The sequence below is a fragment of the Delphinus delphis genome, chromosome 19, assembly GCF_949987515.2.
Source record: "Delphinus delphis chromosome 19, mDelDel1.2, whole genome shotgun sequence".
NCBI lineage: Eukaryota > Metazoa > Chordata > Mammalia > Artiodactyla > Delphinidae > Delphinus > Delphinus delphis.
The window spans coordinates 45924554-45940210 of record NC_082701.1 but is presented as its reverse complement, the minus strand read 5'-3'; the positions used below and the strand labels follow the sequence as shown (position 1 = coordinate 45940210).

Here is a 15657-nt window from a genome sequence, read left to right as displayed (position 1 = left end):
AAGACAGAATTGAGTAGCTGCAACAGAGACTGAATAATCCATAAAGCCTAAAATTGCTATCTAGACCTTTACAGGAAATTTCCTGACCCCTGGTATATAGGATCGTGACAAACTCGTACAACAAAATCCTCATAGCAACAAAAATGAATGAATGATTACAACAGACAACAACATGGATGAACCTTACTAACATGATGTTGCGTGCGCACACACACACATATACACAAACCAGACACAAGAGCATATACTGTATGATTGCATTTATAGTATTTCAAAAGTGAGTGAAACTATTCTCCTGCATTAGAAGTCAGGATAGTGGTTAACTCTGGGGGAGGCAGTGACTGGGAGAGGCAAGAAGGGGCTACTTTATTAATGTTTTATTTCTTGGTCTGGGTGGTGGTTACCTGGCTTTACTCATTTGGTGAAAATTCATCAAGTTGTAGATTTAGGATCTGTATACTCCTCCACATTATGTTAAACGTCAATAAATAAATACCTCTGTTTTTTATTTCGTGTCTAGGTCCATTAGAAAAAGGCCTGGAAGGATAAACACTATTACTTTGAGTCTATATTAGTAGCTGTAACCTATGAAATCAGTAGCAGTAGTTGTAATCTATGAAGAAGAGGGATTTTAAGTTTTTCTTCTTTTTGCCTATGAGTATTTTCTAATTGCTCTATATTGACAATGCACTGCTACTGCAATTATAATACAGTTATTTCTATTTTTAAGACAATGACAATAAAAACAAATGGACTAGTACCAATTTAGTGAGCTGAAAACATGAGGAAAGGGTGCCCCCTAATGGAATAGAGATGGTACAATTTTATAGCACCATTTTAAGTGAAGTTTTCAAAATATAGTTTTGTAAGTCCTCTTTCCCTCTCTCCCGATAGATATTTTACCTCAGAAGGAATTGGGGGTGATGCAGGAATTGTGCTTATAAATTGCCACCGGCAACCTGTGCTGGCAGGAAGAGGCAGGAGCCTTCCAGGCACAGGTCTGATAAGAGAACCAGGTCACACATAAAACAAGATGAAACCTTGCCATTTACGACAAGATGGATGGACCTTGAGGGTATCAAGTGAAATAAATCAGACGGAGAAGCACAAATACTGTATGATTTCACTCATATGTGAAATATAGAAAACAAATAAACAAACAAATAAACAAAATAAATGAACAAGGGCTTCCCTGGTGGTGCAGCGGTTGAGAGTCCGCCTGCCGATGCAGGGGACACGGGTTCGTGCCCCAGTCCGGGAAGATCCCACATGCCACGGAGCAACTAAGCCCCTGTGCCACAGCTACAATGCAACTACTGCAATGTCCATGAGGTATATAGATGGATTTTGCCCAAGATTTAGCAATAGTTGAAAGAAATTATAAATCATGCCCTTACTTTCTATTACCTTTTAATTAAGGTCCATGAGAATCTGGGTTGGAAAATGGTATAAATCTGGGGTTGGGGAAATAAAGGTACCCCTGTGTCATAAATTTCCTGAATTACCTGAGAAACTTCACTATACATCACCATGGATGTCGGGACATAATTAGATAAGACATATAACTGAATCTGTGGAACAACAAATGTCTTATGCTACCTTCAGTAGTTTAAAAACAAAAACCCATAAAAACTTATCAGGAAGAAGGGAGAACCTGGTGGTTCCCTATATACATAATTTTCAAATCTAACAATTTGTTGTGGTGAGTTAGCTGTCTTGATAGGCTGGGGTAAATTAAATCTTTTTGTGGCTAAAACTGCTATCTTTATACCATTGCTTCCAAATTTCTATCTCCAGCTAATTGCTAGAATTCATATTTCATAGAAAATGATGAGCTCTTAGGAATCCCCTGGCGGTCCAGTGGTTAGGACTTGGCGCTTTCACTGCCAAGGGCCCCCGTTCAATCCCTGGCCGGGGACTAAGATCCTGCAAGCTGTACATGGTGCAGCCAAAAAAGAAAAAGATGAGTTCTAAAGGCTATCTGTGAAATCTCAGAAAAGACAATCACACAGTATGATACCATTTTTTCCAAATTTATTTTAAAAATCAGCATGTCCATCAGAAAAAGTTTGGAAGGATATATGCCAAAATATTAACAGTTATGGCAATGATGGGCTCCAGACTCAAATATCCAACTATGTATTTCTACCTGGATGGCCCAAATATGTTCAAAACTGAGCTCACCTTTACACCCTAATTCTACCTTCCTTACCACTAAAACTGGCTCTTCCTCCTTACTCCCAGTACAGGAAAAAGGGGCCAACACCACCCACAGTGTGCTGGGCTAGAAATCAAAGTTCTGAAATTTACATCTTGAAATAGGAATAAAAGTAGCTTTCTAACTCCAGGCTTATCCTGCCTACCTCATTCCCATTTTTCCCCTATTACATTAGAAAAATCCTGTCTACTTCCCAATTTACTACAGAAAATTGGGGGTTGGGGGGCAACAGGACAGACGCTTTCAACCTAAGGGTACGATTTCTAATAATATGCTCACTGTACAGAGAATTCCACACTAACACAACAACAGTATTTGGTATTAGCTAACCCCCCCCCCCCAAAAAAAGCTGGTTACAACGGAGTCTAACTTGAATTTAACTCTCACTTGCTTATCAAGGTCCCTTAGATTATGTAGTATAACACATAATACATCATTAATATTCAGGATGAGCCAGAAGCCACTGCAAGAAGAAAACTCTATACTTACTTGCTCTGTTGGGAACAGGGTGTTGATATACTCCACAGCATTGAAATCTGCTCGATCTAGAGGATCCTGGCTTGGAAATACCTACATAAAGATAGAGAATTAAAAATCACCTATCTTTCTGCCTTGCTTTATGTATTATTTCTTTCCTCCCTATTGGTTGGTAAGTTTTTGGAAGGCAAAGACCATAGCTTTTTTTCATTTTACGAGGCTTAACAACAACAGACGCGCAATAAAATATCTAGTAAAGTAAATCTGTAATTTTCACATCTTAGTAAAACTAACAGAATATGCAACAGTGAAAAGTTCCAGATATCCACGAAATCCAAGGACAAGGTAAAATAAGTGGGCATTGTACACTATCAGATTAAGCCAGTGGATGACATGGTTGTATTAAGGGAATCTTGATAACAGACTTATTATACACCATGTCTCAGTGATGTCTCAGCAGTAGAATTCACTATGCATCAAAGCGATTATTATACTCAGCGTCAGGAAGTGGAGAGCTGACATTTAGGAACTGTCCATCTCTTTTACAGAAGAAAGCAAGCCGCCTTCTGAGAAATATAGCTAACTCCCTTCAGATGTTGCAATTTGAAGAACATGTATCAAGGTGGGTTGCAAAGCAGTTAAGTGATCCCCTGGGTACTAGATTTCACCAGCTCAAGGCAGTTATTCTGGGAAGCAAATTCTTTTTTGAGGTCTGCTTATTGGAGAAACCTGTGCTAGAATTCAATCTTACCAAGAAATAGGATAAAACTGTGCTCTTCTAAAACCCTTGTCAAACGATAACTGATTGCATTACTTGTTTCTTCTATTGGAGCCCACTAGGTCCAAAGGGAATGAAATGTATGTCTCTGGGAATTCCCTGGCAGTCCAGTGGTTAGGACTCGTGCTCTCACTGCGGGCAGCCCAGGTTCAATCCCTGGTAGGGGAACTAAGATCCCACAAGCCCTGAGGCAAGGCCAAACAAACAAACAAAAAACAAACGAAAAAAGAAACATATGTCTCTTTCTGGCAGATGGAGGTGGGTGGAAAGCAGTGTGACTTGAACACCAAAACTTTTGCCTAATGGCCTGGCATCCTCAGGATCTGCCAAATGTGCTGTGAATGAGTAATCCCACCACTCCAAGGAAAACACACCTAAAAATCTATAAATGGGACAATACAAACAAATAACTTAGTACACTGGCAGACCCATAGTAAGTATTAATGGTCAATAAATATTAACTATCAGTAATAGAAGTAGTAATGTTTAACTTCAAAAAACTTCCCAGTGGTCATTAAGTATGGCTCACCACTCCTTTTCCTAAATCCCCTACACCAACTTCTTTAAGGGAGATTTTTCTCCCTTCATCAGGAGCGATACCCTGTACAAGGGTCTAAATTGCTATTTCTAATATCATCACTCTTAAAAACTCCATACGCTTGAAAAGAGAATTTAGTCACCTAAAGAATTCCTGCAGGGAAGAGAAGCCACCTGGGAATATTCTTCAACCTAACCCAAATTAATCAACAGCAGGAATTCTCAACTAAGTATGGTAAAGGGTTTTTTGTTTTTTGCTTTTAACCTTTGCCCCTCTGCTTTGCGATATGCTTCAAAAATAGAGGTTACCTCCTCCCCTCAATTCCGCGTCACTCACAAGGGGCTAGATGGAGAATCCGGAACACTGCGACACCAGCCTGATAAATGAATGAACAGCCCCGCAACCCCCAAAACCTGAGGTTGCTACCTATGAGGTCCCTTTTTCTAGGTGCATCCTTTCAGGAGACACAGCTCCTTTACCCAAACCCACCAGGACGCCCCACCCTCCAAAGACAATCAAGGCCTAGAAAAGATTCTCTCCCTCCTCTAGATTCAGAAACCCCTTCCCACCACCACCTCCCACCAAAACCTTTCCTTGCCCTTCTGCGCCTAGCTCCCACGTCTCCCACGAAGACCGCTTCCCCGGCGTCCTACCCCATGTCCCACCCCCAGAGCTGCCCCAGCCTCCACACTCTCCTCCCGTCGAGGGGCGGAACGCTCACCTGCTCTATGGCGAGCTGCACGTCGGGCGTGAGCTGCAGCACGGCTTCCAGCTCCTCCACGAACTCCAGTTCCTCCTCCTCCATCATCCTGCCGCCCAGCTCCCTCCCGGCGCCCACCCCTACCCCGAGCCGCACGTCCTGCAGCCACCCACGCCCCAGAATAGCAACCCTCCGGCGGCAGCGCTCCAGACAGCCTGGGCTCTGTCACCCAGTCGGGCACTTCCGGGAAGCCAGGCACTTCCGGGATCCGGGGCATTCTGGGATAGCGGAGGACTGACCTCTGGTCCCAAGGAGGAGGTGTTCCTGTCACCTCCCGGAGTCTCCCTGGGCAACCCTGTAGTCCGGCGGCCCCCACCTGCCCTCACCCCTCCTTAAGATGGTGGGGACCCGCTTCACCTCGCCGAAGGCGCCCTCCCCACTTGGGCCCTGGCGCTGGGGAGGACCCGGCCGCTCCGGCAGGACCCCCCAGTGAGGGTGCGCCCCAACACCGTCGCGATCGAATGACAGCAGCTCTCACGGGCCGCGAGGCCGGCGATCCTTCTCAGGGGCCCCTTGCTCAGTGGCAGTAGGTGTCCCCCCAGCCATCGGGGGAGAAATGACCCCAGCTGGTAAGTGGCGATGTTGCCAAGGACAATTTGTAGGATGGGAATTTGTCCACTTGACAAGAGTTAAATTCCCCGTGTGCCAAGCTTCTAGGCAGCATTTTCTGGGGGCGTCCGCACCCAGGGGCCCCTTGCTCAGTGGCAGTAGCGGGGGCGGGGAAAAAGATCCAGATTAGGCAGTGACCCGCCCTGGGGAAATGTTGACTTTCTCTGAGACTGAGTAGCTGGAGTCGAAGTCACGGTCCACGAATGATGAGCTGTGTGATCTTGAACAAATTACTACATCGGCCCTGCTTACCCTGCAAGGATGCGGCGAGAGAGAAAAATTAAAATTGCTATGCAAATTTAAGCTAATAATACAGGTAATATGAGTGTGTCTAGCCCTTATGTACCACAAAGGAAAAAGCCAGGTCACCCTGTGGAACCACTTTTCCTCCAGAGACAATGAGATAATTGCAGACAAGGGAAGAGTTGTTTTATCAGTTAAACATGGTAAAACTCCATGATGAAGTGTCCCTGGCCCCAATGAGCTTTTTTTTTTTTTTAATCAAAATTGTGGTTAAAAAAAGATGGGAGCAATATAATTTCTAACAGTAAAGGAAGGCTTAAAAATATAAATTGGTTACATAATAGAATATTACTGACTCAAAATCATAGTTTTTGAAAATTATTTAATGACATGGGAAAATGTGCATAATATATTTCAGAAAGCAAAAATATACAGCATGGTCCCAGTTTACATGTGTGTGTATTTTGTGCCTATAAAAATTATAGCAAGAAATATTACTTTTCTGCAGGTGATGGAATGTATTCTTTGCACATTTTCCCAAAATGTCTATGAGCCTGTAGCATTTTTATAATCAGAAATATAAATGCCTTTTTTTTTTTGCGGTACGCTGGCCTCTTACTGTTGTGGCCTCTCCCGTTGCGGAGAACAGGCTCCGGAAGCGCAGGCCTAGCGGCCATGGCTCACGGCCCCAGCCGCTCCGCGGCATGTGGGATCTTCCAGACCCGGGCACCAACCCGAGTCCCCGGCAGGCGGACTCTCAACCACTGCGCCACCAGGGAAGCCCATAAATGCCTTTTTTTTTTGTTAAAGGAAATGATAATTTTATCCATCTGTCTTGGATGTTTTTCCTTTTTTTATATACAGTAAGAAATAATTTATATACAGTAAAATCCACCCATGTCGTTTAGAATGCCGTGAGTTTTAATAAATGCATATAGTCATGTAACCACTGTCACAATCAAATCCTAGGACAGTTCCATCGTCCCCCCCAAATTCTCTCATGCCCCACCTCATCCCCTGGCAACCACTGACCAGATTTCTGTCCCTATAGTTTGACTTTTCCAGAATGTCATATAAATGGGATCATACAATATGTCACCTCTTGAGTCTGGCTTCTTTCACTCAACATAATACATTTGTATATCATCCATGTCGTTGCATGTATCAGTAGTTTATTTCTTCTTGCTGAGTGGTAAATCCACTATCTGGATATACCACAGTTTGTTTATCCATTCCCTGGCTGAAGGACATTTGGGTTGTTTCTAGTTTGGGGCAATTATGAATAAAACTGCTATAAACATTCATATGCAGGTTTTTGTGTGAACATAAATTTTCATTTCACTTGGGTAAATACGTAGAAGCGGGATTGTTGGGTTGTATAGTAAGTCTGTGTTTATAAGAAACCGGTCAACTGTTTTCCAAAGTGGGCTGTTATCATTTTCGCATTCCTGCCAGCAATGGATCAGCGTTCTGGTTGCTCACAGCACTTATATTTAATGATGATAATAATGGCTCACATTTCCTAGCCCTTCCTATATGCCAGGCACCATGCTAAGTATACATTGTTTCAATCTACATGGCAGTTCTGAGGTTGGTAGTTACTATCATCATCTGCTATTCACAGATGAGAAAATTGGGATGTAGTTAAAAACTAACAAAAAACGTTCCCAAGGTTCCATAACCAACTCTTCCTGCCATTCATTCATTCATTCAATAAATTTATTGAATGAATAAATGAATGTTCCTTCTGGCAATAGGCACTAGGCCAGGTGCTGGGACTTTAGCAACCAACAAAATAGACCGAGTGCCTGCCTCCACGGAACTATTTCCAGGTGTGAAAAGGGTATTCATACTTATAAGCAAAGAATTGTGTTAGGTCTAATGAAAGACAAGTAAAGCATACTATGGAAGACGATATTGATAGAGTGCTCTGATTGTATGTGGGGTTCAGGAGAGGCTTCTTTGAGGAAGTGACTTTTAAGCTGAAGCAAAGGGTGGGGTGTGAACAGGAGATGACAGACAAAAGGAACAGTATATGCAAAAGCCACGAAGATAGAAGAAATTGGCCAGGGTGATGGGACTTTCAAAGCCGAGGGGAGAATGGAACAAGAGACCGAAGAAATTGGCAGTGCCAGATGGTGGAGACTCTTGAAGGTCATTTGAGAGATGGGAAGCCTTTGAAGGATTGTAAGCAGAGGAGTGACAGGCCCAGCTTCACCGGGCCTGTCATCAGCCCTAGTCCCTTCATTTTTGTTTTCTCTGCTTCCAAGTGGCCCACAATGTCATGGAGAGTCATGATACCAGGGTGACCATCTCCAATACAAAGTCATGCTGTCCCATTGCCACTGATTGTCCTTTTACAAGTCCCTTGTCAACTCTCATTGCATTCCCCCTGCAACCCAAACCTTTCCCTATGCTGAAGCTCCCAACTCCATTATCCCCCTTCTCCCTATTTCCAGATAAGATAATAATAATGAATATAAGTTTGGGTTTAAGAGAGTTACATGGTACAAAAGTCTAGGAAGATAAAAGAGCAGAGAGATAGGTGGACATCAGGTGAAGAAAACTGCATTAAATAGTAACAGACTAGGGCTTCCCTGGTGGCGCAGTGGTTGAGAGTCCGCCTGCTGATGCAGGGGACACGGGTTCGTGCCCCGGTCCGGGAAGATCCCACATGCTGCGGAGCGGCTGGGCCCGTGAGCCATGGCCGCTGAGCCTGCGCGTCCGGAGCCTGTGCTCTGCAGCGGGAGAGGCCACAACAGTGAGAGGCCTGTGTACCGCAAAAAAAAAAAAAGTTTTATGTCCTAAATATAATATTGTTCAAGATTCGATAGCTTCCTCCACCCCAATCCCCCTTGGAGATTCGTTGCTTTGAGAGATCACTCCCACAGCCATCTCTAGTTTCCACATCTTTTCTGTCCACACTTGGCTTTCTCTCCTTAGTGTCAGTCACACATTTTCAAATGCCTGTGAAAATCTTCACTTTGCTTATCATCAGTTTCTTTTTCTTTGCCCTCACTGCCCTAACCTAAGCACATTTATCTGTTGGGTTTAGAGTATAGCATTTGATGGCGAGGCACTCCAGTAGTGCTATCAGTTAGCGCCCGGGGTACTTATACAGAGTTTTACGGGCAGATTTAATCCACTACACCAAATGATAGCAAATGGTTTCAGGGACTAATACAATATAGTGCATTTACATAGTACTTTAATGAACAGTTTAAATGTTTTCATATATGTTATTATTATTATCTTGGCCAGAAGGCTTGTGCGATCCTAGTTCCCTGACCAGGGATTGAACCCAGGCCCCCTGCAGTGGAAGCTCGGAGTCCTAACCACTGAACCACCAGGGAATTACACATATATGTTATTTCTTTTTTTAAAAAAGTTTTTAAATTTTATTTATTTATTTTTGGCTGCATTGGGTCTTTGTTGTTGTGCGTGGGCTTTCTCTAGTTGTGGTGAGCGGGGGCTACTCTTCATTGCAGTGCGCAGGCTTCTCACTGCGGTGGCTTCTCTTGTTGCGGAGCACAGGCTCTAGGCTCGTGGCCTTCAGTCGTTGTGGCACGTGGGCTCAGTAGTTGTGGCTTGCTGGCTCTAGAGCGCAGGCTCAGTAGTTGTGGCGCATGGGCTCAGTTGCTCCACGGCATGTGGGATCTTCCCGGACCAGGGCTTGAACCCGTGTCCCCTGCATTGGCAGGCGGATTCTTAACCACTGCGCCACCAGGGAAGTCCTTCATATATGTTATTTCTTAGACTTCTCATAGTTCTTGATGTAGGTGGGACAGTAGGGTGAGAAGCCAAGGTCAGGCAGCTAAGTGCTGGCCTGCTAAGATGACACCAAAGTCTGTTATGTTCAAGTGTTTTTGCTCTTAATGCCTCTCAAACCTACCTGAGCCAGGTCCTGTTACAGCATTACGTATAAAAATCAAGGCCATTACTTTTCAACAGCTTATGTGACACTTTCACACTTTAAAAAATGATGCTTCCTCAAAAGTATGTTAAATGAATGTCATTTCTTTTTTTTTTTTTTTGGCCATGCTGCACAGCTTGCGGGATCTTAGTTCCACAACCAGGGATTGAGCCCGGGCCCTTGGCAGTGAGAGCGCAGAGTCCTAACCACTGGACCACCAGGGAAGTCCCTGAATGTCATATTTTTTTACATATTACCTTTCATATAATTTTCAAGGCAGTGTGCTTTATCAGATTTCTAACTATAGTTTTCAAAACCCTCATACACTTGTACAACATGGGAAAATGTAAAAGTCATTCTTAATTCACCTCACCCCACAGACACAAAACCGACACACGCCCATACACACTTCTCTCCCCACACTGTTAGTCTGGTGTTCCCCTTCCAAACCTTTCTTTGCGTGATTATGTAGCAATATACGTACAAGCACATTTATAGTTTTTTTTAAACTGTAATTTACATCTCACTGTACTTATTGTTGTGATTTGTTCTTTCCCCTTTAAATTTCCAGTATGTTCTGGAGATCTTTCTCTGTATTTTGGTCTGTCTCTCCTTTCAGAGGCTATGTAGCATTCCATTGTTTGATCATACCATAAAATATTTTGTCAGACGGTCTCCCACTTGACTTACGATAGTTCAATTTACAATTTTTCAACTTCATGATAATGCGAAAGCAATACGCATTCAGTAGAAACCATACTTCGAATTTTGATCTTTTCCCGGGCTAGCAGTGTGCTGGGTGAATACACTTCCAAATCCTCCTTGCGATGCTGGGCAGGGGCAGCGAGCTGCAGCTCCCTGTCAGCGAGGCAGTCGAGGGTAAACAACTGGTACTCTTACCCATTCTGTTTTTCACTTTCAGTACATTACTCAATAAATTGCATGAGATGTTCAACACTTTATTATAAAATAAGCTTTGTGTTAGATGATTTTGCCCAAATGTAGGCTAATGTATGTGTTCTGAGCACTTTAAGATGGGCTAGCCTCAGCTATGTTGTTCAGTAGGTTGGGTATATTAAATGCATTGTCAACTTACGATATTTTCAACTTACCATGAGTTTATCGGGACATAACACCACCATAAGCTGAGGAAGATCTGCATTCCACTACTGGATTTTTAGATCATTCCTAATTTTTCTTTGCTATTACAAACAATGCTGAATCCTTGCAATACATATTTATACTTCTATCAGCACTGAGAAAAGTGTCTATAACCCTCATATCTTTATGTACACTGGAAATTATCAGTCTTGTAAATATTTACTTGCACATAATCTCTAATTCACACAAGCTTTATTATTTATTTATTTATTTGGCTGCGCCGGGTCTTAGTTGCAGCACGCGGGATCGTGGTTGCTGCGTGTGGGATCTTTAGTTGCAGCACATGAACTCTTAGTTGCGGCATGTGGGATCTAGTTCCCTGACGAGGGATCAAACCCCTGCATTGGGAGTGCAGAGTCTTAGCCACTGGACCACCAGGGAAGTCCCACATAAGCTTTAGAAAGAGCTTATGGAGTCCATTAAAAACACGCTGGGATTTTGACTGGAATTGTATTGAATTTAGACATCAATTTGGGGAAAGTTGACATGTTTACAACATTGAATTTTTAGGCCATGCTCTCCATTTATTTAGGTTTTTATGTCTTTCAGTAAACGTCTGTGGCTTTCTTCATATAGGTCTTGCATATTTCTTGTTAGGTCTAAAACTAGTGATTTTATAAATTATAAAAAAATTGTAAATGGTCCTCTTTTTCTATTACCATTTCTAATTGTTATTTGTTGGCTTATAGAAAAGCCATTTATTTTTGTGTGTCAATTTTGTATCTAGCCACCTTACCTCAACTGTCTTATTCTAAATTTCAGTTGATTTTCTTATTTTTTCTTGATAAAGTACCATATTGTTTGAAAAATAGTGATAGTTGTTTCTCTCCCTTTTCAATGTTAAAATCTTTTTTTTTTTTTTTTGCAGTACGCGGGCCTCTCACTGCTGTGGCCTCTCCCATTGCGGAGCACAGGCTCCGGGTGCACAGGCTCAGCGGCCATGGCTCACGGGCCCAGCCGCTCCGCGGCATGTGGGATCCTCCCGGACCGGGTCACGAACCCGTGTCCCCTGCATCGGCAGGCGGACTCTCAACCACCGCGCCTCCAGGGAAGCCCTTAAAATCTTTTTTGAAGGCTAATATGTGTGCTGCTGTATTGGCCAGGACCACAATAGTAGACGTTAAACAGCAGCAGATTGAGTGGACATGGTATTTACTATCTAAACAGGAGAAGAAAACATATAAGGACAAACCAATCAAGCCACAGATACTGCATAAGGAAACAATGGATTTATAACACATAAAAGAAGGAAAGTGGCAGACTCTTGACTACCAAGTGCTCCCTGCTCTTCATCTTACACTAATATTATTTAAAACCTTCCAAATCCTTCTAAGACCTCTGCTAGGCAGCTCCATCATGTTCCCTGGCAACGTGGGAGTTTGCTCTGTCTGCAGAGCAAATGTATTTCAGCCTGGCTCTTACATCAACAGCTCATTAGTCTTTAGACTGACCATTCATAGTTCATGAGGTCAGTCACAGGCAGGTGTGACACTCAGGTGCCACATAAGCATGCGCTAGGATTCTTGGGGCTGAGGTTCTTTTTTTTTTTTTAACATCTTTATTGGAGTATAATTGCTTTACAATGGTGTGTTAGTTTCTGCTTTATAACAAAGTGAATCAGCTATATGTATACATATATCCCCATATCTCTTCCCTCTTGCGTCTCCCTCCCACCCTCCCTGTCCCACCCCTCTAGGTGGTCACAAAGCACCGAGCTGATCTCCCTGTGCTAGGCGGCTGCTTCCCACTAGCTATCTATTTTACGTTTGGTAGTGTATATATGTCCATGCCACTCTCTCACTTTGTCCCAGCTTACCGTTCCCCCTCCCCATATCCTCAAGTCCGTTCTCTTATTCCCGCCTTGCCCCTAGGTTCTTCATGACCTTTTCTTCTTTTTTTTAGATTCCATATATATGTGTTGGCATACGGTATTTGTTTTTCTCTTTCTGACTTACTTCACTCTGTATGACAGTCTCTAGGTCGATCCACCTCACTACAAATAACGCAGTTCTGTTCCTTTTTATGTCTGAGTAATATTTCATTGCAGCTGTATTTACAAGAGCTAGGACATGGAAGCAACCTAAGTGTCCATCAACAGATGAATGGATAAAGAAGATGTGGCATGTATATACAATGGGGCTGAGGTTCTTGTTGCTATATATGATGAAGATTCCTTCCCAAAATAGACTTTTAAGTCTCTGTAACTAATCAACTCTCTCTGCATTGTTCTTTTTGTTTTTAATGAAGTATAGTTAACTTATAATGTGTTAATTTCTGCTATACAACAGTGATTCAGTTATACATATATATACATTATTTTTTATATTTTGTTCCATTATGGTTTATCCAGGATATTGAATATAGTTCCTTGTGCTATACAGTAGGACTTTGTTATCCATTCTATATAAAATAGTTTGCCTCTGCTAATCCCAGAGTCCCAATCCATCCCTCCCCCAGTCCCCCTCCTCCCTGGCAACCACAAGTCTGTTCTATGTCTGTGAGTCTCTTTTGTAGATAAGTTCATTTGTGTCATATTTTTATTTTATTTATTTATTTTTAATTAATTTATTTTTGGCTGCATTGGGTCTTGGTTGCTGTGTGTGGGCTTTCTCTAATCGTGGCGAGTGGGGGCTACTCTTTGTTACAGTGCGTGGGCTTCTCATTGTGGTGGCTTCTCGTTGCAGAACACGGGCTCTAGGCGTGTGGACTTCAGCAGTTGTGGCACATGGGCTCAGTTGTTATGGCTCGTGGGCTCTAGAGCATAGGCTCAGTAGTTGTGGCACACAGACTTAGTTGCTCTGCGGCATATGGGATCTTCCCGGACCAGGGCTCAAACCTGTGTCCCCTGCATTGGCAGGCAGATTCTTAACCACTGCACCACCAGGGATAGTCCTGTGTCATATTTTAGATTCCACATGTAAGTGATGTTGTATGGTATTTTCCTTTCTGTTTCTGACTTCACTTAGTATGATAATCTCTACATCCATTCATGTTGCTGCAAATGGCATTATTTCGTTCCTTTTCATGACTGAGTAGTATTCCACTGTATATACATACCGCATCTTCTTTGTCCATTCACCTGTAGATGAACGTTTAGGTTGTTTCCATGCCTTGGCTATTGCGAATAGTGCTGCTGTGAACATAGGGGTGCACGTATCTTTTTGAATGCTAGTTCTTAGTTTCCAGCATTTAAGTTTTCACCTACAATCTTGCTGAGCTGTAATTAACTCCTGGCGTTGAGATTGACTGTGCATGGCACAAGACGCTACAGACTTAGCTTCACAGGAATGCTTTTCCTTCATTCATTTCTTAAGTACCAAGCGCCTACATAACCGTAGTTTACTACATAGGTTAATAGAGCTCAGCCTATAAAAAGAAAAAACTAGATACTTAAATAGGAGCTTGGGGTCGCTATAGATATTATGATGCCACCTTAAAAACAGAAACTGAGAGTGCTAGTAAGGATGAGAATCTTAATATTTTTAAGGATAAAGTTACCAGAAAGGATGAAGCCATTGTCTATGTTTGTGTGCCAGGATGTGTCTATGAACAAACCTGCTCTCACCCCAAGAATTCCTTTCAAAACCAGTGAAAACCCACTTTGAGGGCTTCCCTGGTGGCGCAGTGGTTGAGAGTCTGCCTGCCAATGCAGGGGACATGGGTTCGAGCCCTGGTCTGGGAGGATCCCACGTGCCGCGGAGCAGCTGGGCCCGTGAGCCACAACTACTGAGCCTGCCTGTGCTCCGCAGCAGGAGAGGCCACGATAGATAGTGAGAGGCCCGCGCACCGCGATGGAGAGTGGCCCCCGCTCGCCGCAACTAGAGAAAGCCCTCGCACAGAAATGAAGACCCAACACAGCCAAATAAATAAATAAATAAATTTATAAAACCCACTTTGAAATATAATCTACAATAATTTAAATATCAAATCACTTCTGACTTATTAAAAATGAGGTTTGTGAAAATCTTAACATTGAAAATGCTTATGATAAGTGAAATATTAATATTCAAAATTAATTTAAAGGGACTTCCCTGGTGGCGCAGTGGTTAAGAATCCACCTGCCAATGCAGGGGACTTGGGTTTGAGACCTGGTCCGGGAAGACCCCATATGCCACAGAGCAACTAAGCCCGTGCGCCACAACTACTGAGCCTGCGCTCTAGACCCTGCAAGCCACAACTACCGAGCCCACGTGCCACAACTACTGAAGCCCGCGCGCCTAGAGCCCGTGCTCCGCAACAAGAGAAGCCACTGCAATGAGAAGCCTGCGCACCACAACAAAGAGTAGCCCCCACTCACCGGAACTAGAGAAAAGCCCAGGAGCAGTGACGAAGACCTAACACAACCAAAAGTAAATAAATAAATAAAATTTAAAAAATTAATTTAAAGCATGATCTCAATGAAATATATAATAAATGCATATTCTACTATATATGTATACATATGGAAGAATTCTATTAAAATGTTAATAATCTGAGAGTAATATCTCTCAGTGGTGGCATTATTTATGATTATTATTTTCCATATTGCACAGGTTTTACTTTTTAAAGTATTACTTTTATGACCAAAAAACTAAAAAAAAAAAGAAGAAATCATATAAGTTAAAGTAAGCAAAATCAACCTTTTATGGAATTACTTATGAGACATGAAGACACTGAAAATTGTTGACCTGATGATTTAGGAAGGCAGCTGAATTTGTTCACAGCAATTTGCTGGTTCTAACTCATTTCAAAGGTAATTTCCTTAATGGATTAACGTCCTTGAATACTTTTTTTTTTTTTTTTGCGGTACGCAGGCTTCTCACTGTTGTGTCCTCTCCCGTTGCGGAGCACAGGCTCCGGACGCGCAGGCTCAGCGGCCATGGCTCACAGGCCCAGCCGCTCCGCGGCACGTGGGATCCTCCCGGACCGGGTCACGAACCCGTGTCCCCTGCATCGGCAGGCGGACTCTCAACCACTGCGC

At 42.9% G+C, this 15657-nt stretch overlaps 1 protein-coding gene across 1 annotated transcript in view; it reads right to left on the bottom strand.

Annotated features, from left to right (window-relative positions):
• The window catches only part of VPS53 (VPS53 subunit of GARP complex), a 125528-nt gene extending 120688 nt beyond the window's left edge, over positions 1 to 4840 (bottom strand). The window contains exons 1-2 of the mRNA XM_059998414.1: positions 4733 to 4840; positions 2708 to 2788 (exon numbers count right to left, since the gene is read on the bottom strand). Coding sequence (XP_059854397.1) covers positions 2708 to 2788; positions 4733 to 4819 — 168 coding nt within the window. The 5' untranslated portion in view covers positions 4820 to 4840. The remainder of the gene's footprint in view (positions 1 to 2707; positions 2789 to 4732) is intronic.
• Between the last annotated feature and the right edge of the window lie 10817 nt (positions 4841 to 15657).